The sequence below is a fragment of the Mirounga leonina genome, unplaced genomic scaffold (genome assembly GCF_011800145.1).
Source record: "Mirounga leonina isolate KUSES-001 unplaced genomic scaffold, KU_Mleo_1.0 Mir_101664, whole genome shotgun sequence".
NCBI classification, from domain to species: Eukaryota; Metazoa; Chordata; class Mammalia; order Carnivora; family Phocidae; genus Mirounga; species Mirounga leonina.
Genome location: NW_023270175.1, coordinates 547969 through 569403, shown reverse-complemented (window position 1 = coordinate 569403; position 21435 = coordinate 547969). Strand labels below are relative to the sequence as shown.

General features: G+C 49.9%; 2 protein-coding genes across 9 annotated transcripts in view; one reads left to right on the top strand and one right to left on the bottom strand.

The window, feature by feature from the left end:
* The window catches only part of MORC4 (MORC family CW-type zinc finger 4), a 65487-nt gene extending 53997 nt beyond the window's left edge, over nt 1–11490 (top strand). For 3 of the 8 annotated variants that reach the window (XM_035006737.1, XM_035006679.1, XM_035006727.1), the window contains 2 exons: nt 58–341; nt 9571–11490. In XM_035006737.1, the coding sequence (XP_034862628.1) occupies nt 58–341; nt 9571–9745 (459 nt within the window). In that variant the 3' untranslated portion in view covers nt 9746–11490. Of the gene's footprint in view, nt 1–57; nt 342–648; nt 1281–6849; nt 6954–9570 lie in introns of those variants that run through there. The other 5 variants (XR_004679546.1, XR_004679547.1, XM_035006707.1 and 2 more) reach the window with 5 other exon arrangements.
* A 1863-nt stretch (nt 11491–13353) lies between these two features.
* CLDN2 (claudin 2) lies at nt 13354–14358 on the bottom strand. The gene has a single exon (XM_035005932.1). It carries the CDS (start codon nt 14217–14219, stop codon nt 13527–13529), a length of 693 nt encoding a protein of 230 aa, XP_034861823.1. The 5' UTR covers nt 14220–14358; the 3' UTR covers nt 13354–13526.
* Between the last annotated feature and the right edge of the window lie 7077 nt (nt 14359–21435).

Genomic DNA, 21435 nt, shown 5'->3' with positions numbered 1-21435 from the left:
GTTTCAGCGCGCGCCTAGCACGCGGGGCTCATTGAATTTCTGTTTCTTGGGCTGCAGGTGGAGGAGCTGGAGCAGGAGAGGAATCACTGGCATTCTGAGTTCAAGAAAGTCCAGAGCGAGCTGGGGACCTACACCGCCCAGGAGACGGAAGGCTTGTACTGGAGCAAGAAGCACATGGGCTATCGCCAAGCCGAATTCCAGATTCTGAAAGCTGAGCTGGAGAGGACCAAGGAAGAAAAGCAGGAACTCAAAGAGAAACTGAAGGAGACAGAGACGCACCTGGAAGTGCTGCAGAAGGCTCAGGTCTCCTACCGGACCCCAGAGGGAGATGACCTAGAAAGGTTAATTCCCAGGGTTTAGTTATCAGCTTGGGAGTGCTAATGGGAAGCATCCCTTAGGACCCCCAGTGACTGGCCATAGCTAAGGGAGGAAGCTTTAATTAATTTATAGGCCACCAAGGAGCGAGGAATTGCTTAGAGAGCTGCAGTCAGTCTCCCTGTGCTTGGTGGCACCGTGCTTTCTTCTTTCTGTCTAGCTAATGGACACATCATTGTTGAGAGACGTAGGCCCATTTTTAAGGAGCTTCATTTTGTTCTGTTGGCTAATGACTTCATGTCATCTCTTCTGCCCCCTCACTCCATCATACAGGGCTTTGGCAAAGCTTACGCGGCTGCGTATCCACGTCAGCTATCTCCTTACTTCTGTCCTCCCTCACTTGGAGCTTCGTGAGATCGGGTTTGACTCAGAGCAAGTGGATGGGATCCTGTATACGGTGCTGGAGGCAAATCACATACTGGACTGAGCACCGGACTATATACTCTATATACCCTTCTATACCCTACCCTACCCTACTCTTCTCTTGTCTTCTCCCTTCCTCTCTCTCCCTCTCCCCCTCTCCGCCCCCCTCCCTTTCTCTCTCTCTCTCTCTCACCTTTATGCCTTATATAGAGAATCTTTGAGTAAATCCTGGCTCTCACTCAGTCTGCTTCTTACTCAGTTTTGGTGTGGAGAAGGAGGCTAGTTAATAGGCTTTCGGGAGTTCCAGGAACAGAAAAGCAATAGTCACCAAGCCAGGTGACCTGAAAGCTTTAATTTTCATGATGTAGACAACTTGGCCTGTTTTATATCCTTTCTGAAATGGTTTGTATTCATTTAGGTTAAATCAGTTGGCAAATCCTGGGTCCAGTGTGGTAGATGTTTGGGGATAAATTAAGAAGTATAATTCACGGTTGCAGCCTTCAAGGATCTAACAACCTAGTTGGAAGTGCAGGACACACACCAAGTTAACTAACTGTTACAAGTGAATGGTACAAATATGATAGAGAAGTTCTGGGGGAGGCAGTTGAAGGAAGGCATCACATCAGAAATGGGACCTAAACTAAGATTTGTTTCAAGAACGATCATGACCACACTGTCAACAATGGCGACAGTGGTGGTTCTTTAGGGGGTAGGATTATGGTTGATATTTTTTTCTTCTTGCTATCTTCCTGCCTTTTTCAAATTTTCTATAATAAACCCATTATTCTTCTTACATTGGAAAAAATAAATTGTTTTTAAAAAGAATGAGTAGGTTTGGATTCAGATATCAGTTGAGAGACTCTGTTGAACATATAAGGTAATTTTATATTTACAGTTCATGTTATATTTAGCATTACCTCTGGAAGAATAGCATGAACAAAAGCGTGGAAAAAGCTGGAATGTGAAAAAGACGTTTGGTAGAAGTGATGGGTTAATGTAAATGGAACTGAGGTTAAATCATGACCCATCTACTCACGCTCACGTGGCATTTGCATGTCAATAAGGAATTCTTGAAAAAAAGAAATCTTCAGGGCTCAAATTCAAAAAATATGTGCCACCAAACTAGGATTTCAGGAAGTGGGGGAGCTCTTTTAGAGCAGGGAGATGTGTTTGATACCCTTCACAATTCACCACCTACCTACTTCCTCAGGCTAGTGCTGAGTAAGGGGTTGGTCTCATATTATCAGAAATTGTAAAACCTACACTCTTGTAAAAGTAGACATTTTGTTTATCCATTGCTTTATTATATTTATATAGCGCATACTCTCCGAAGAGTTCAAGGTACTCTTCACAAGACATTGAACAATGAACACATAAAGATATACCAGCAGTGAAAAAGAAGAAGTAAAGGAGAAAGAATCACAGGGGATGGGGGTGGGGGTGGGATCAAGCAATCGCAATAGATCAGGTAGTGCAGAAGAATGTTTCGGATATTCTGTTTTCCCCTGCAGAGTTACTTTGGAAGACTCTCCCAAGCTTATTTTACCTCCTTGGAGAGGAGGCCCATCACAGGTCTTCCAGGGAGACCGTAAGGCCAAGGGGGGGGAGGTCCGAGCCAGGCTTTAGCATCAGAATGAGTGCTGACAGTTGCCCCCGCCCCCGGGGCCCTCACCTCCCCGCACCTCTAGCCTGCAGCCTGGTTAGTTCTCATGCAGGACATTTGGACTAGGATATTGAAGGCCCCCGTTGTCTAAATAAATATAAACATTACTGAGAAGGGGGGCGGCATTTTCAGCTATCCTCTCAATGATACTTATTCTTCAGAAGGGAGCTGTGAAAAGCTGGGACTTGGCACAGATATGGACAATATGGAAAAAAATGCGGAGCAATGAAGGTTCAGCCTGAGAGGGGGAGAGTGAGCATGTGTGAGTGGTGCGTGCCTGTGTGTGTGTGTGTGTGTGCGCACGCACGTGCGCATGCGCGCACACGTTGGGTGAGGAGCAAAGCAGGAAGGAATATGGGCAATTGGGCTTTATTTATTTATTTATTTATTTTAAAGATTTTATTTATTTATTTGAGAGAGAGAATGAGAGACAGAGAGCATGAGAGGGGGGAGGGTCAGAGGGAGAAGCAGGCTCCCCGCCGAGCAGGGAGCCCGATGCGGGACTCGATCCCGGGACTCCAGGATCATGACCTGAGCCGAAGGCAGTCGCTTAACCGACTGAGCCACCCAGGCGCCCTGGGCAATTGGGCTTTAAAAAGAAAAAAGTTGGGCAAAAAAGTTGGAAAAATGTAACCCCTCTTTGCTAGTGCTTGCTCTCGGCCCGTTTCCTAGGCCCAGCCCCGTACTGCTGCTTCCAGCAAGTTAGGTGTGCGAGTCCATCTACTGCGACGCCGGAGCTACCTCTGATACCTATTTGCAGTGAAACCACACCAGCGGGAGGCCCCTTGAACCAATGTTAAAAGCCACGGTGGAGAGATTCAAAAGTGTCCCCCAGCGTTAACCAGAGCTTATGTAGTGTGTGGAGGCAAAAGACAGCGGAAGAAAAAAGTGGGTGCCTCCTCCTGGCTGTCCAGTTAGGTTCACAGGATCATAACTGTCCTTTCAAATGTCCCTCCTATTTACACTTTAACTTTTCATTTCCACAATCCATTTAGGCCCTTATTATCTCATGCCTGGAAAATTGAAATCGGCTCTTAACTGGCCTCGCTTTCCTCCTGTTCACACTCCTTCCATCCACTCTACTCACTGTCACGAAACTGCTTTCAATGACCTCCCCAGGTTATGCCTCTGCTCAGAGACATGCTAGTGCTCCCAGTGTCCAAGCAAGCGCGGTACAGAGACCCCCGTGGCCGTCCCTGTGCTCTCCAGACTCCTCTTTTAACATTCCAAACACAAACCTCATTCCATCTAAGCTGCACTGTTTCTCAGTTTCCGAACCTGCCTGGAGATTTTCTCCTCCACCTTTGCTATTCCGTTCCTTTTACCTGGAACGTTCTCCCTCATCATCTTTCCTTTGGCTCAAATGTCAACCTTTCCCCCGCCCAAGTTCCCCCAATTAACCCAGGCAGTCGTAATGTTTTCTTTGAACACGTGTTTTGTGTCGCAAGGCTTTTTATCACAAACTTCCTTGTCCTGTCTTCCTATTAGAAAGCTCTAGATTCAAATATATAGCTGCCTACTTGGCATTTACATTTCCATGTCTCACAGGCATTTCAAATAAAATGTGTTAAAAATAAACAGTGACACACACACCCTGGGACTGTTCCTTCCCCCAGTTTTCCTCATTTTAGAAAATGGCACCTCCACCCACCCAGTCACATAAGCTAGAAACCTGGAAGTCATCCTTAAATTTTCCTCTTTTGTAGTCCCCACATCCAGTCTGTCAGAAAGTCTGTCCGTTCTATCGCCAAAGTGTATCCTGGCTTCACTGACTTTTACCACAGCCACCTTAGTCCAAACAACCATCGGCTCCCATAGATGTTTTTGTGGCTCCTAACTGGTGTCCTTGCTTCCACTCTCATTCCCACAACTGTCTTACCACGACAGCCAGATTAAAAAAAAAAAAAAAATACAAATCAGATTATGTAACTCCCTGCTGAAAGCCCTTCAGTGACTTCTCACTGCACTTAGAATAAAATCCATCCTCCCTACTTCCTCTGCTTTGTGCCTTGCCGCTTTTCATCGGATCTCTTTTCCCCTCGCTCACTGTGGTCTTCCCACGGAAACACGTCAGGCTCTTCCCCCCGAGCCTTTACCCATACTGTTCCCTCTTCTAGAATGCTCACACCTCCAGTTTGGGCATGGCTGCCTCATCCTCATCCTTCAGGTCTCGGTTTAAGTGTCCACTTTCTCAGACAGGCCTTCTGTGCAGCGTTTTTTTTCTCTCTCTCCCCTATTCTATCATTTCCTGTTTTCAACTCCTGGCACTTCTCACAATTTGCTGTTACATATTCGGCTGTTGACTTGCACTCATTCAACAAATACTCACTGGCTACCTACCATGTGCTGTGTGATAGCTGGGAACGCGACCCACGTGATGTCTGTCCGCCTCTTTCCCTAATAAGGTCCATGAGGGGAAGGGGCACGCCCGTTTCGGCCAATCCCTTTATCCCACAGCTTATCCTAGTACCTGGTATATAGTAGGCGATCAATGATTCTTAACCAATCAGTTAATGTTGGGAACGTGTCAGTATCTCCATCTCCCTCAAGAGCCTATAGCAGCAGCCCATTCGTGGAAGGGGCTGGCTAAATCGGTGTGAGGGAGGGAGGCAACAGTGCTGGACATTAAAGTCTGCAAATGCAAAACAGACCATAAGTGCTTCAGGTTTCGGGGGGCAGGCAGGCTGAGCTGGAGTGACCCAGCGTTTCTCTGTAGCTGAGTTTTCACTTGAGTAATTGGAGAGGCTACCAAAGGAAAAAATATATATATATGGGTGTTCTTTCCCACAGACTCTGAACGTTATCAAAAGGAAGCTCCCTAGCATGCAATTTTAAAATACTGAGAATTACAGAATGCAATCTGGAGAAGCCTAGAGAGAGCACATCTTGAGCGTGAGAACTAAAAGGAGAAAAAAAAAAAAAATACATCTCTGAGGGGTCTTCTGTTCCCTTTTGCCAAGAGCAGCGATAGTGTCTTTCAGGAGAAGAAACGGGGGCGCCTGGGTGGTGCAGTCGGTTGAGCATCCGACTCTTGGTTTCGGCTCAGGTCATGATCTTGGGGTCTTGGGATCAAGCCCTGCATCGGGCTCCACGCTTGGCGTGGAGTGTGCCTGAGATTCTCTCTCCCTCTGCCCCTCCTGCCTGTGCTCTCTCTCTCTCTCTCAAATAAATAAATGTTTTTTAAAGATTAAAAAAATAAATAATTTAAAAAATGTTAAGAACAAAAGAAACGGGAGCTATCCGTAAAGAGAGTAGACAGAGCAAGCCTCAAGAAAATAAGTTCCTGGCACATGTTAGGAAGTCAGTACATGCTTGTGGGATGAACAAATGGGCTCCTAGCAGAGGACCAAGTCAGAGACTTGGTGATCCCAGGGGGGGAGGCAGAAAGATATCATTGTCCCTGTCTGGTGATTATAGATGATCTGGGGCAATAATTTTGAAGCAGAGGCTTAATTGGCAGGCTCTCGGTTCCCAAAGGGTAATCCCCAGATAGAACATGTTTCAGAGTTCTGTACTACGAATTAAAACTCTTTCTGCAGTACGGGGTTAGGTGTGAAGCATGGGGGTATGCTCAGGAAAGCCAGGGGTGAGCTCAGGTGAAGTCAAGCGTAATTTCCCCCAAGGAATACCTTGTTCTTGATGACAAGGACATCCCAAACTTACGACTTCTCTTAGGCAGAGAGGAAATTCAGGAACCATACTTCCTGAGTTCAAAGTCAGGGCACACGGCTGTAATAAACTAGGCAGCTGGAAAATACTAACCTAGATCATCTTGGGCAGATTGTAGCTTTAGTCATTAAGGGAGACATACATAGCATTCATTTTCTGCAGAAGGAACATGTTTTGTTACTTGCCCCCATCCTCAAGTCCAAAGTTCTGATGTGAATCATCAGAAACCCCAACCCCCTTTTAGATGAGATTAGTCCAAATGTTTTGGGTGCCTTCTACTCGCCAAACACATTTCATACATCTGACCATTGAGTCCTCAGGGGCAGAGGCAGGACGACTTTAGGCAGAGGCTCAAGAAGGTGTTCCCAAAAGGCCCAATTTTCCAGAAGGCTGTGGAAACCTGTAAGGATCGGAATGGTGGAGGTGTGTGGGGAGGGTTTCCCAGGTTGTAGGGAAGAGTATAAGTAAAGTCACTGGACTAGGTGGTGGGGAGGGGTTGTGAATACAGGAACACCCAAGTGCGTTTGAGGAATATTGAATTACTTAATTTGAAGCATAAGGAACAGAATGGACCAAGGGCTGGGGAATACAAGCAAGAGGGGGGCTATGCTAAATCTGCTTACCAATGGAGCCCTTGTAGGCTATGAACTAGAAAAGTGGTTGTTGTATCTCCCCAGTTGTCCCCAGAGTTGGGGGCATTAATCAGTTTGAAGTTCCCCTTGCACTAAGATTTTCTCTAGAAGCAGGACGTGATTGATCATGGTTTTGTTCCACCTCAGATTTTCACAGAGCTTGATGAAGGGCAAAGAGCCATCACCCCTCCTTTCTCCTCCAACTTCTCGAGTCTGCTTTTCCTCTGGCCTCTGTTAATGGAATCTTCAAGGTATCTAGACTTTGGGGAAGAATCTGGAGAAGTTTTGACCTGGGAAAGAATATCCTTTACTGATGTAGATTCAGATCTGTGGTGGGAAATAGACTTTGTCATCTGCCCCCGCTCCCCACAGACACACATTTTGGTGTGACTTTGACACTGCCCTTTGGGTCACCAATATGCTTAGACCACAGTTAACCCCCTGTTGAGGACCTACCAGATGCCATGACCACGCTAAGAGGCAGGCATCATTTCCATTTGATGTATGGGGACCCTAAAGTGTAGAGAACTGACATGCCTCTCCCAAGGCCACACATCTAGAGAGTGTGCAGAGGCCAAACCAAACCCAGGTTTGTCTGACTCCAAAGCCCAGGCTCTTTGCCCACGACACCGTACGGCCTGTCTTGAAAACGGTTAGTCTCGTCTTCGTCCTTTTGATAAGAAAAAGCCAAAGCCAGCCCACGCTAATAGGAATTTCCAAGGAAGAAAGTTCCACAATCCCACACAATGTTTAACTGCCCTCATGATCAGGAAATCGTTCACTTATGTAACGAATATCCCTCCAAACAATGTGGAAATTCATTTCCTCTTGACTGGGTTTTTCACGCAGGGCTGTCCCTTGGCAGCTTTCCTGATATCAAAACAGCCATCAAGATCCTATTCTTACACTCCAGGAGGTCTTGGACTTGTTGGCCTCTGCCTGTGAGGGTTCTCACTGGCTCCTTGGTACCGCACCCCCACCCCAGACAGTGCTGAGGTGGGCAAGTTTCTCAGGGAGTGAGAAAGTGACACTTGAGAACATGCTGGTTTATTATTACACACAGAAGAGTAAAATTAACCACATGAGGTTCCTCTGGAATTGCCGAGAAAAAGATGGCACCACCTTTCTCGTCTGCCTTTTTCTTGATTTCTATTTCACCTCCACTGAAGGCTGTTGAATCATTTAGTTGAAGCGTGCACGCGTTACTCAGAGAAGGCCCCTGCTCCGCCAAATTCCAGCGTCCGCTGCCTCTGAATTGATCGTCTATTTTTCCTTAAGCTCACTGGACTCATCTTCTCATTCGGGCTCTTTTTAAAAAAAAAAAAAAAAAAAAAAGCGCTAAACTGAGAAACTAGTGCAAATTCTGACGTCAGTGGCTAATCTATGACTGAATGGGTTTCTCCTGCTAGAAAAATATACGTGCTTCCCCCACCCCCATCAAGGCCCTCAGTGCCTTTAAACCAAGGGAGCAGAGTCTTTACAGTATCATCAGATAGCCTTTGTGCGGGATGCTGATGCACCTCTTGCCTCCCATTGGGTGATTCCAGAAAAAAGCGAACGAAGAGGCTGCTTGTGATTTGGGTGTGACTGGCCTTTCTCCTGAGCAACCCACACGGAACCTTGTCAGATGTCACAGGCTCGGGAAGTGCTGTTGGAGTAAAGGGGCTCCCACTGAAACTCGGGGGTGACTGCCACTCTACTCATGCTCATTGGGCACCTTGATTCACATTGCATTATACGTATCTGTCTGAAAGCCTGTGAGCTTTCTCGGTGTTCCCTCCACAAGGCCATGTTTGCAAAGAGAAAGTTCTTCGAAGCCCTCCTCGGAGGTGACTTGTGAAGTGGCAAGGGTGCCATTCTGGAGGAATGGGACTTCAGGGATGACAGGAAAGCAGAACCTGACGGGCTGCCCTTGTGGAGTGACCTCCTGCTTTGTTAAGCCCGAAGAAGCCACTGCCACCTATGTTGTGGAGAAATGAGGCCCAGAGCCTGGAATTGCAGGCAAGAGTGAGCCAGGAGCTCCTGAGCAGCAGTTCTCAGGGAAGTGGTGGCTTGCGGGAGGCAGAGGGATGGCCCCTTACAGCTTTTGTATCACCGGGCCTGATAACAACCTGTTAATATTTTATCAGTGATCACATCACACGCAGCACGGAGGAGCCACCACTTAGGGCAAAAGAGAGAGAGAACCTGCTGGAGTTCCTGTTTGAGGTTTTCTCTCCCAGGGAGATAACAGGATTTCTCATCAAAGCCAGCAGCCGCTTGGGCAGGGAGAGCAGGCTGGGCAAAGGCCAGGCTTCAGAGTGGGCAGCCACAGATGCAGAAGAGTCTCCTGCCCGTGGAGCCAGGGCTGAGTGGGCGGGAACAGTTGACCCTGCCCAGGCCCCGTCTGCCTGCCTTTAGCGCCGTGCCCTTCTCCTTCCCCGCTCCCTTCTCCCACATCTGTGTCTCTCCTCCGGTCCGGGGCCAAAAGGCCTCCGGTTCCCGGGATGGGCGCTGCCTCTGCTGCCCCCACCAATGTCCAGAGAGCTGCCCACGAGAAGCAGATGAGGGAGATGAGGCCGAGCCCCAGGGTCCCTCTTTCCCCTGGAGCCACTTAGGAGTCCTGCGAGGCAAACTCAAAGCGCTTCTGGGCGAGCTGTGCCGTGGAACCGTGTTGCCTCCTCAGCGCTGCTGTCCACCCTTTTGCTCCGTTTCCCATGGTCCTTCAGCTGCAGGAGGCAGTTTCTCGGGCTCATCCTTCCCCCTCCAAAGCTCAAGTGGTGCCAGGCCCTCCCTTCATACAGATTGGGGTTTGAGGGGACTTACAAGCCTTTCTGAAGTAGCCCCTGGCACCCCTACCTTCTGGCACTTCCCTCCTCTCTCTCACAGGACACACTTCGGTGTGCACGTCTTATCTGGCCCCGGATCAGCGGTCACCTCCTGCAAGGCACAGACTTTACCTCGCCATTCGCCCTCGTTGCCCTCGAAGCCTTCTGCACGTCACCTGACACGGAGTGGGGGTGCAGGCGGTGTGGGCCGCCTGGCTGCGGGGCCCGTTGAATGAATGGCTTGTCGGAGCGGCCGGATGAAGGTCTCTCAGGAAGCCGGAGCTCGCCGTTCCCCCACGAAGCCAGTTGCAGCCTCCCCCTGCCCTATTAATGATCACATAGCAGTAGGTCAGTAGGACCCCCCGGGGGAGAAAACATGAGTCACACTATTACCGGAGGAATGAGGGAGGGCAGAGACGTCTTTCCTTGTACAAGGGTCAGAGCCATCAGTTTGGGGCATAAAAACAATGGCCTTCACCATCCCCTCGGTTGTGGCTAATCTAAATTACTTTATGATGGAAGGCAATGGCATGAGCTGAAAGCCATTCAACGTGGACTCAGACGCCTAGAGGTTTCGAGGAAATTATTTAGAGCAAGGCTTTCCTTGCTTACCCGGCCAAAAGGAGCAGTTGTTCTTTATCGGCTCGGCCCTGATTTTTCTAGTTAAGGATGAAATTCTAACTCCTCTGTCGAATCTTCCCAGATTACAAGCAAGGAGGACGTCCCAGGGCAGCCTCATCCTAAGCCGAAGGGAAGCTCTGGGCCCTATTTCCCTCGAAGGCCCTTCTATCGCAGCAGCTGCGGGAGTCTGAGGAGCAGAAGGCATCCTTCCACCTTCCCAGGCAGAATCCCAGGCCCACGTTGCTGTTGGGTGGAAGAATTTTCCAAGCTTACAGTCAGACTCCGACACTGTGACTTTCAGGAGGTCTCCATTTTGTCTCCTGTAAAAAGACCTGCTTCTTTTCGGGTATCATTTCAGGTATTTGGACAATGCGAGGAAGTTGTGGACCCGAAAGCGCTTTGGCTGCCAGGTGGTGGGTCCTCAGAGCCCAGACCAGACAGCTGCCCCCTCAGCACAACACAGCAAAGCACCCGTTTAGCAGCCTCCCCTGCCCCCTCCCCGAGCCAAGTGCTCTAGGGCTCCTGGTGCCAGGCCAGAGACACGACCCCTTGTTCGATTTCCATTCAGACAGCCCACTCGCTCCAGGGCCTGCGTAAGCTGAATCTTCCGGGGGGGGGGGGGGAGCTGTTATTGTCAGCGACGCCACAGCTAACATCTTTACGAAATGAGCTTTGTTCATTCCCCCCCGGAGGTTCGAACACGGCCAAATCATTGGCCTCCCAAACTCTCACACCTCCCGAGTTTGGGAAATTAGAACGGAGGTGTCGTGTCTCATTCAAATGTGAATTGGTCCTGCTCCCCCAGATCGCCTCCACGGGAGATCTCCAGGAGTACTGTGTGTGTCCCCAGTGTGTCTTTGCTGGCCATGAGTTGCTTTCCTCCGGCAGCTTGGGGGGACCCCTGGCAGGCTCTCCCAATGAGTGGATCAGCAGAGTCCTATTTGGGGAGTCTAGAGTCTGGAGCACCAACACCAGCAATGTGGCCCTGGGAAAAACAATCTCTTTATTCACGTTTCCCCATCTGCTGCATGGAGATTGTCAGATCGACTTCCCCTTACCTCACAGTGCTGGTTCAGAGAACGAAAGGAATAAACACACAGCCATTTAGTAAATAACTTCGATGAAAGAACTGTGGAGAGGGAGGAGCCCTGGGCGAGATGAAAAGGTAAAGGTTCCCTGGGAAGGTGGAGGGGGTGGTGTCTTGTTTTCATAATGTCTCCAATAAAATCTAGAATTTTTTTATCCACCCAATAGGAAGAAGAGCCAGTTTCCATGCTACCCTCCCCCAACCTAGTTCTCTCTCACACCTGCCCTGCCTGGGCCCCCTTTGAATGAATAAAACAGTAACCAAATTACTCAATCAACAAGTGTTTATTGATCACCTACTATGTGCCCAGCACTCTTACAGATAGTCTGGGGAATACAGAGAGGTCTCGGGTATGGCCCCCACCCTCCCAAAGTTTACAATGTACTTGTGAAATCAGATTCGCGCACACAAAAACATAACTATCCATCAAAAATTGTGAATAATAAGCATCAAAGAAGCAATAGTTATACACTGAGGGGTGGAGGAGGGAGGGTAGGAGAGGGACGGAGTGGTCAGAGGAGACTCAGTGTAGGAGGTGGTGCTGAGCAAGTTCTCCAGGCAGCAGGAGGACTCGGCTAAGGCGACAGGGCCTTCCAGCTTGGGAGAAGAGCTTAATCATAAGCAAGAAGGTGGAGAGGCGAGAGGCATGTTAGAGACAACGAGTGAGCCCCTTCTGCTGGTACTGAGGTTTGGGGAGGTGGACTGGAGTTTGTCAGAAGCCGGGCATGCTTGGGGGGTGGGAGGATGAGGGAAAATGCCTTTGGTCTATCTGTGACTCCCACCCCCACCCCCACCCCGGGGAAATGGAGCATTTCCACACCTTGGAGCTGGAACTCTCTGCCTGGGAGACATTCTCCACCGTCCCCCCACCCCCCACCCCGCAACTGAACTTCCAGGCAGCGGCTCAGCTGTCGCTCAGATCGGGGCCACAGCTCCTTGGGCATTATTGTTCCATGCCAAAGCCCTCAGATGCCTTCTAGCAACTCTGAGGTGTCTGGCGAAGGATGGCGGGGCACATCTGAAGGGTGACAGGGGGCCCACCGGGGGCTGCTGTCGTCTCTCAGAGGTTCTGTAGTGCTCTGTGGGGAGACCCCGGGGGACTGATTGCAGGCTTCGGGCTGCTTTTCTATTAGGTCTGAAGACCGTCTGGGGAAGCCGCCTCTCTCTGCCCGATAGAAACACCCACTGGAGCCACCTCACATGCCCACCCAGCTTCTTAGAGACCCTAGTTCTTATTCTTTCTTGGGCAACACCAAGGAGTGGTCTCCGCTAAGGAGCCCCAAGGCTCCCATGCAGTCATCCCCCAGCCAAGAGCCATCTCTAGAAAAGCCAGGTTCCCCTCCCTAAGGAAACCACCTTGTAGGACCAGCAGTCTTGTTTCTTAGCAGGGGGTCAGGTCAGAGGGAGGCAGGGGCTTCAGTGAAAGTTGGGGCTGCAGCTCCTGAGGCAGTTCCTCAGCGGAATCAGCATCCACTGCTGCCTTGAGCTACCCACCCTATCTTCTTTCTTTGTGCTTTCCCCTAGCAGGAGCGGGGGTGGCTAGATCCCCAAGCCGCAGTGGGAGGGAATTCCAGGAAATGCCCCGGGCCCGTGAGTCAGGTCTTTTTTTGGTCCTTGGCCGCTTTCCCTCGCTCTCATCCTGCACCCAGTTGTTCTCTGTTCCCTCGGTACCGCGGGGTGGTTTTATTTCAGTCCACGCACAAACCAGTCCGAACACTGTGGAGTCATAACAACAACGGGATGGAGGCTCTGGGCTCCATTACTGGCCGAGCAGTTTCTTTGGAGAGAAGCTTGGGAGGTTGGTGAGAGCCGTGCCCATAACAGCCACCACTCCTCCTTCCCCCCACCCCACCCCAGCAATGAGCTAAGAGCCAGCGTGAGCCAGAGGGAGGGTCTTTGATCACAGAGAGGGTTAGTCAGTGGGAGGTAATTAATGCGTGGGTTTGGGGACGGACTGCGGGTCAAGCGAAAGGCCGAAAGGCCGAGAGGAGCCTCTGTGGCATGGCCTAGGCTAAGGGGTGGAGTTTGGAGTTAGGGCTGGGGACTCGGGCTGGGGGGAGGTGGCAGGGCCGTGGGCAAGGTGAAGGAAACAGAAAGGTTGGCTCGGCAAGCATCCTGACGATCCAGCCTGCGTGCCGTCACACCCGTTCCGGTTTCGGCCTTCCCTTGATCCAGCGGCCAAAGTCAGTCTTTCCTCAGCAGCACCATGTCCCTCACCTGTGGCCCCGGGGGATGGGGGTGCGGGCGCTGTCCACTGGTTTTCACAGACCCAGCCCCCGCCCCCCACCCAGGCTCTGGCCCCTGGTTCTTCACACATACCCTGTCAGGCTGTAGGAGTTAAACTCGCTCTTGACTTTGGGCGGCTGACCAGACCTTGGGGAGCCCCTAGTTGCGAGGGGCTGGGTCTGGTAGGAGTCGTAGTAGTTGGAGCGATTTCCCTGGAATGGGCAGGAAAAGCAGAGGATGATTCCAGCCACCAGGGAGAACAGGGAGGAAATAATGCCCAGGTAAAGAGCCTCTCCGATCTCAAATTTCATGCTGTCAGGTACCAGCGGGGAGTAGAAGTCCCGCAGGGTCCCATGAAGATTCCAGGCAACCGGGATGAAGCCCAGGAGGCCTCCGAGGATGAAGAAGACTCCGCCCACCACCGCCAATCTGTCCTTGGCGCGGGAGTCCTGGCAGAAGACTGTGCACCTCAGGCCCACCACAGAGACAATGCAGGCCAGCGAAGAGACCGCACTGGATGTCACCATCATGGCCTGGGCGGCCTGGATGTCGGCAGGCAGGCCTAGGAGTGTGCTGTAGATGTCACACTGGGTGATGCCCGTGCTGTGTGTCGCGCACTCCATCCAGAGGCCCTTGGAGAAGCCGACCGCCGTCACGATGCTGGTACCGACGTAGGAGCTCGTTCTCCAGCTGGGAAGCAGCATGGCCACCAGGGTGCCCATCAGGCCCAGGAGGCCCAGGATGTAGCCCGCGAGTTGGAGGCCAAGAGAGGCCATGGCAGACCTCTCAGCAGTAGCGTGGTTGGGGCCTGCTCCCTTGCCTTCGGGCTGTGGTTCTTGCTCCTTGGATCCTGGCCTCTAATCCCTCATTTCAGAGTGTCTCCAAGCGGGCCGATTTCTCTCCTCCTTACAAGTGTCTGTGGGTGGCCACAAGCAGGCTCAAGGAGGCATCTGGAAGGCCTAAAAAAAATCCATAAACCAGATTAAATATTGACCAGAAGCTTATGAGAAACCAGAAAATGCTGGATGCCTTTTGACCTTTGTTATCTTTAGAAATAACACATGAGAAAGAAAAAAAAAAAGAACTTTGAAAGCGGAGCCAAAATGTCATCGCCTCCTGCGTAGGCACATGCCTTGGGTTGGGTTGGCAGCCAGACAGCCAGGGGCCGGACGGGTGGCCCCTTTCCGAGAAGGTGGCGGTTGCGGCGGCTGCATTAGCTCCCGGGCAGGCTCTCGGCTGGCACAGTTCTGTCTCCCCAGCCTGATGTTTAATGCATTGCCCAGCAACACTGCCACAGGGCCCCTCAACTGCAGACCGAGGCCAAACTCCAGGAGCCTGGAACAGGAGGAACAGGTCCCAGGGTATAGCTGTGGACTCCGGCTTATTAGAGGCCTCTCAAATCTCCAGGGGCCCAGAGAGCTGGGGTCTGGCCCTCGGGTCATCGTCCCCGCAGGGGCACATCGACACCAGGGCGGGTTGGGATTGGCCAAAAAGACTTCTGTCCACACTCTGAGAGTTCAGGTCCACCCAGCCCTGCGCAGACTCCCTCCACAGGCCAGCCTAAGGACATTTTCCTGTCTGCTCTCTTCATAGATTCCCCTACCAGCCCTAGCCTCGGAGATAATGTGGAAGGATTTTGGAGCAAAAGTTGTGCCAAGGCCTGGGGGTGGGGGGAGTCCTGAAATTCCCTAGGCTATCTCCCAGCAGATAGCCTAGGATGGACAGAGGAAAGGGAAGCTGTTCTACCGCAGAGGGCCTTGTAAGAAGACGGCGTCTGAGCTGATCCTTGCGAATCTCAGAGCTGTCTAGGATTGTGCGGTGTTCAAGGAGTACCCCCTGCACGCACTTGCCAAGGTTGATCATCTCTTCGATGTGAGTATGCCTCAGAAGTCCATTCTTTTCTCAGTCAACCCTCTGTCCCTGAGCAAATAGGTACCATGACTTAAGTGGACTTAACCCACCCCCATGACTCAGTCTCCAACCCATCCATTGACACTTCCAGATCTGAATTTCCATCATAGACCTTCCTCCTGAGCTTCAAGACTACCCGAGCAATCACCTATTTAAAATGTCCACCTTGGGGGGGCGCCTGGGTGGCTCAGTCGTTAAGCGTCTGCCTTCGGCTCAGGTCATGATCTCAGGGTCCTGGGATTGAGCCCCGCATCGGGCTCCCTGCTCAGCGGGAAGCCTGCTTCTCCCTCTCCCACTCCCCCTGCTTGTGTTCCCTCTCTCGCTGTGTCTCTCTCTGTCAAATAAATAAAATCTTTAAAAAAAATAAAAATAAAAAAAAATAAAATGTCCACCTTGGGGCGCCTGGGTGGCTCAGTCGGTTAAGCATCCAACTCTTGGTTTCAGCTCAAGTCATGATCTCAGGGTTGTGAGACCGAGCCCCACGTTGGGCTCTGCACTCAGTGGGAAGTCTGCTTGAGATTCTCTCTCCCTCCACCCCTCCCCCCCCAACTCTTTCTCAAACAAATAAATCTTTAAAAATAAATAAATAAAATGTCCACAGGAAATGCCATAGGCACCTCACATTTGACATGTTCAAAAGGGAACTTATCACTTCTCCTATCGCACCCTTCCCCAAACAGTTCTTCCCTGGGTCCCCTGGGATCACCGAACCATACCTCTATCCATCCCACCAGACCAAAATCCTGGGAGTGATTCTTGACACCTCTTTCATGCTGGTTCCTCACCTTCCATGGTCAATGTCTCACCAAGTCTACCTCTTGCATGTACCTCAAATCCATGGCACCCTCTCCCCATCCCTACTTCTTCTTGCCCGGGTCAGTGCATCACCACCCTCTCTCCCCCAGACTGTAGCAATGACTTCCTAACTAGTCTTATTTCCAGTCTTGTCTCCTACGATTCGTTCTCCATGTCATTGCCAAGGTGATCTTTCAACCCATTAACCTGATCAAGTGTCTACATAAAACATTCCTGTGACTCCCCATTGGCTAAAGAATAAAGTCCAAACTTGTCTGTGCTCTATGACCTCTCAAGCTTCATCTCTTGCCATCGTCCTCCTCATATTCTTGCTGAGCTAAATTCCTCTCAGTTCCTCAATCATGTCATGTTGTCTTTGGTTCCAAACCTGAGGGCAGGCTGTTCCTTCTATGCAGGCTGCCTGGCATTCTTCTCTCTCTTTTTATTGCTTTCTCTCCATTTAGGGTTCAACTCCTATGTCTCTTTCTCTAGCTTGGATCAAGTGCCCCTCCTCCATGTTCTTGCAGCATTTTCTGTGTTTCCTTACCTCCATCACGGTAGTAATAATAACAACAGTAATAATAACAGTAATAGTAACAACAGTAATAGTAATAATAACAACAGTAATAGTAATAATAATAATAATAATAGCAACACTTACATAGTGTTTCCGATGTGACCGATGTATAGATTATAAGCCCCCTATACATGTTAACTCCCTTAATCGTCACAACGTTTTGTGGTAGGTGTTAATCATCCCTATGGTATAGATGAGGAAACTGAGCTACAAATAGTAGTTATTGCCCTGCATTGCAAATTCCTGTTTAAACCCTTATTCTCCCCCAACTAGTCTGTGAGCTACATAAGGGCAAGGACTATATCGTATTCATCTCTGGGTCGCAAGTGCCTTGCGGAGTATGACACACAGAGCAGGTGTTCAAAAACATCTTCTTGGGGCGCCTGGGTGGGTCAGTCAGTTGAGCATCTGCTTTTGGCTTGGGTCATGATCCCGAGGTCCTGGGATTGAGCCCCGCATCGGGCTCCCTGCTCCTTGCTCAACTGGGATCTACTTCTCCCTCTGCCTCTGTGTGCTCGCTTACACTCTCTCTCTCTCACTCTCTCTCAAATAAATAAATAAATAAATAATCTTTAAAAAATATCTTCTTAATGAGTGAATAAAAGTGGTAAAGAGGTATGAGGGACTATAAGATGTGGGTGTTCTGAAGGAGCCAATGACACTTCAGTGTAAGGGGCGAGAGCTGCCCACTGTTGGGAGAGAAGGTTGAAAGAGGGAATCGGAGGATGGAGGGAAATGAAGAGAGACAGACAGAGAGAAGAGAGAGAGAAAGGGAGAGAGAGAGCGAGAGAGAGAGAACAAAGACAGAGAGACAAACACAGAGAAAGAGAGCCAGAGAGAAAGAGAGAGCGAAACAGAATTTTGTATTTTCTGTGTTTATGCATTTGCTGAATAGCTTGTGTCTTCCAATTCTAAACCACTTGAGGGAGGAAATATATTAAACTTATTAATTATTCAATATTGTAAACCTCAATTACACTTCTGTTGTGCCTCGGCAGCATCAGGTACAGAGTTGCCAGTCAACACTATTTCTCAGTGATAAGCACGACAAGGCCAATGTGGATGCCAAGCAGCGTGGAGCAGGGCCCAATACACATCTGATGGGGGCGGGGGGGAAGAAATCTAGTTCGAATCTCAGCTCTGGAGCTCAACAGCTGTGACGCTGCGCCGGTCCTTTCCACGCGTTGGTTTCCTTACCGTGAAGCTGGCACGATTCTACCCTATCCTGGTCGTGACCGTGAACCTCAATGGCACCTTCAGTGCCGCTCGGAAGTCCTGCTTCTCCCTGGCGAGCATCTCCTGGGGACTGTTTCAAACACCACTTTTTTTTTTTTTTTTTGAGGCCCCTTCCCGACCTCCTCCCTGTGCAGCTACTACCCTATCCTCATCATTTTCTTACAGTCAAGGTTCCTAAATGAGCTGTTTCGTGTTGGTGTCTCTACTTCTTTCCCATCCCACCTACTGCTCAATCCTCTGCAGTCTGGCTTCTGCCATTAGCCCTTCCCTGAAACTAAGGTTGCCCATGGTTTTCTTGTCCCCGAATCCAATGGTCATATCTCTGTCATCTCACTTTGTCCCTCTCCTTCATAGAACTGTCTTCTCCCTTATTTTCTGTGATACTATTCTCGGTTTTCCCTGCCCTCAAAATGATTCTTCTAAGTCTTTTTTTTTTAAAAGATTTCATTTATTTATTTGAGAGAGAGGGAGGGAGAGAGAATGAGAGAACACAAGCAGGGAGAGCAGCAGAGGGAGAGGGAGAAGCAGGCTCCCTGCTGAGCAAGGAGCCTGATGTGGGGCTTGACCCCAGGATCATGACCTGAGTTAAAGGCAGACACTTAACTGAGCCACCCACATGCCCCCTTCTAAGTCTTCTTTGTAAGTTTTTCTTCTTGTGCCCTCTGTATAAATCTGACTATTCCCTGCAGGGTTTCTTCTGGACTTTTTGACTTCTCTTCTCATTCTTCACATTCTCTAAGTGTGGTCTCATCAATCTGTCTCATGAACTCAAGACTTGTATAATCAACTGCATTTGGAATGACCCCATCTGAATGTTTTCATGGCATCTCAACATTTGCAAAGCTGAAATCATCTGCTCTCTTCACTACCTTCAAGCTATTCCTCATCAGTGTTCCTTATCTCACTAGGACCATCCCTCCCAGCAGCTCAAGCCAGGCGGCCTCTCTTCTTCTTGACATGTAATCAATTATAAAGTCCTATCAGATTTACCTTCAAAATATGTTCTGAGTGCATCAACTTCTCTCCATCTCCACTACCTAAACTTCATTTTGAAATTGGAAATTTCATGGGCACCCCAAATTGGTCTCTCTAATTCCACTTCTGCGATCAATTATCCACCCAGTAGCCAACGATCTTTCTAAAATGGAAATCTAATCCTAAGCGCCACCCTTGCCCCCTCGCCGTGCTTTAAAAACTTCAGGGCCCGGGGCGCCTGGGTGGCTCAGTCGTTAAGCGTCTGCCTTCGGCTAGGGTCATGATCCCAGGGTCCTGGGATTGAGCCCCGCATCGGGCTCCCTGCTCCGCGGGAAGCCTGCTCCTCCCTCTCCCATTCCCCCTGCTTGTGTTCCCTCTCTCGCTGTGTCTCTCTCTGTCAAACAAATAAATAAAATCTTAAAAAAAAAAAAAAAACTTTAGGGCCTCTTAACTGCTTTCAAGATGAAGTTCAAACTCTCTAGCACAGGAAACCAGGAAAGCTCTCCGTTGTCTGGCTCCTGATTTTCTTTTCATCCTCGTTTCCAACCAATAACCTCCAACCTCATGCTTTATGCTGTCTCTCTGTCTCTGTCTCTGTCTCTGTCTCTGTCTCTGTCTCTGTCTCTCTCTCTCTCTCACACACACACACACACACACACACACACAATCCAGCCACACCTGAACAGGTGTATTTCTCTGAATTTGCCTTTCTCTCTGTCTCTAAGCCCTTGAGTATGCTATTCTACCATCCAACATTTGCTTGGCTATTTGCTGGTCATCCTTCAGGACTCATCCTCCCCTTGAAACCTTCCTTGGACTCCCTCTTCCAACCCAGGCTGGGTTACATACTTTTCCTTTGTATTTCTGATCTATGCGTGGGTCTCTAGCAAGTGTTGGTGAGCTCCCTTGAGGTTTTTAGGGAGCTGACCCGCTGCCTCCCGGAAGAGCAGCTCCTGCTTCAGCCCTGCTGGGAAGGTGGCAGAAGAGCCCAGCTTGAGTTTCCCATGAGAGTCAACAGTGTCCCCAAGAGGAGAGCCTCTCCCCAGAGTCAGTCCTGACTCAGTAGGCATAAGTAGGAAATGTAGCTTGGGGAAGGCAGAACTTAAAAAATGCCATCACTGAGGCTGGGAGTCTCTAGAATCTGTCTTGGCATGGCTGGGCAGGAGGGAGAACCCATTGTCGGAGCTGATTCAAAGGGGAGAGATGGCCCGAAGGAGGTCAGCTTTCAGCCAGGGTCAGGAAAGCAGGAGTGGACAGAATAGCAGGTGGTTGGATAGTGGGCTGGCTAGATTCTGCTTTCGTTTGTGTGATGAGCAGTAGATGGTTTAGAGAAAGAGCCCTGACCTGAGTGAGAATCAGGACTGACTTCGAGTCTCAGTCCTGCCTGGAACCTGGTGAGGAAGTCCCCTTAACTTGTCCAGGCACTAGTCTGCTCATCTCCAAGCCTTTGAGTCTCAATTAAGGTAATGGGGACAGGAAGCCACGTTGACAAATATAGAAGACTGAACAGCTGTTATTAGAAGCAGGCAACTTTAAAGGAAACTCCTCTTTTTCAGGGATCCTCCTAGAAGTCCAGCCCTGGCTGCTTGGGAGGAACAGAAAACTCTAGGCCTTGACAGCTGAATTTGTCTTCTGGGCATGAGGCCACCACACTCCATGGCCCAAGGGCTGGGCAAGAAGGCTTCATTTAGGATCCTTACCTAATCTTCCTTAGGGGAGGGATTGGAACGGCAGGAGAGGATTAGGAGGGGCAGGACTGACAGCAGCTCCCGAATTAACCCCTTCTTGCCTGGGTACTCGCCCTGCCTTTCCCCAGTTTTGCCCGAAGAGTCTTGTGCCTGGCACCCCTTCTTTGGGGCCTCGTAAGACTGAGCCGGATAAGACAGGTGGGGTTCTCAGGCTCAAGGAAGGAGCTGATGTGGTGTCCTGGGGGGGTGATGGAGGCCACCACAGCCCTCTTCTGCCAGTCAGCCTCATTTCTCCATCCCCTGACTTGACAGTCCTCCCATCCCCCTCAGGAATCTGAGACCCTTGCTCTCCTCTCTGCATCTCGTTCCCAGCTGCTGAGGGTCCTAGTAAGTGGCAAAGCCATTCCCCTGAAGCCTTACTTTCTGGAAGGTGTGTCCTCGGAGCAGTTGATGGATCAGCTCAGAGAACTACAACCAGATTGAGGGATTTTCTAATTATTTTAAAAAGAAGTTCATTTTTTTGTCCTGACCATCGAAGGAAAGTGCTCGCACTTTACCATGCTAGAAAACACAGACAGGCCAAATTTAGAGAACGGACATCATCTACAATCTCTCGAGCTATAAAGGCGGTTAATGTTTTGTTTCCAGCTCCATTTTCCGAGAGGACACTTGAAGAGAATAATGCCTCAGTCCAAAGAAGAATTTTCTTTTTGTATTGAGATGTAATTGGCATGTAACGCTGTATTAATTTCAGGGATACAACAGAATGATTTAATATATGCCTACATGGTAAAGTGATCCCGACAGTAA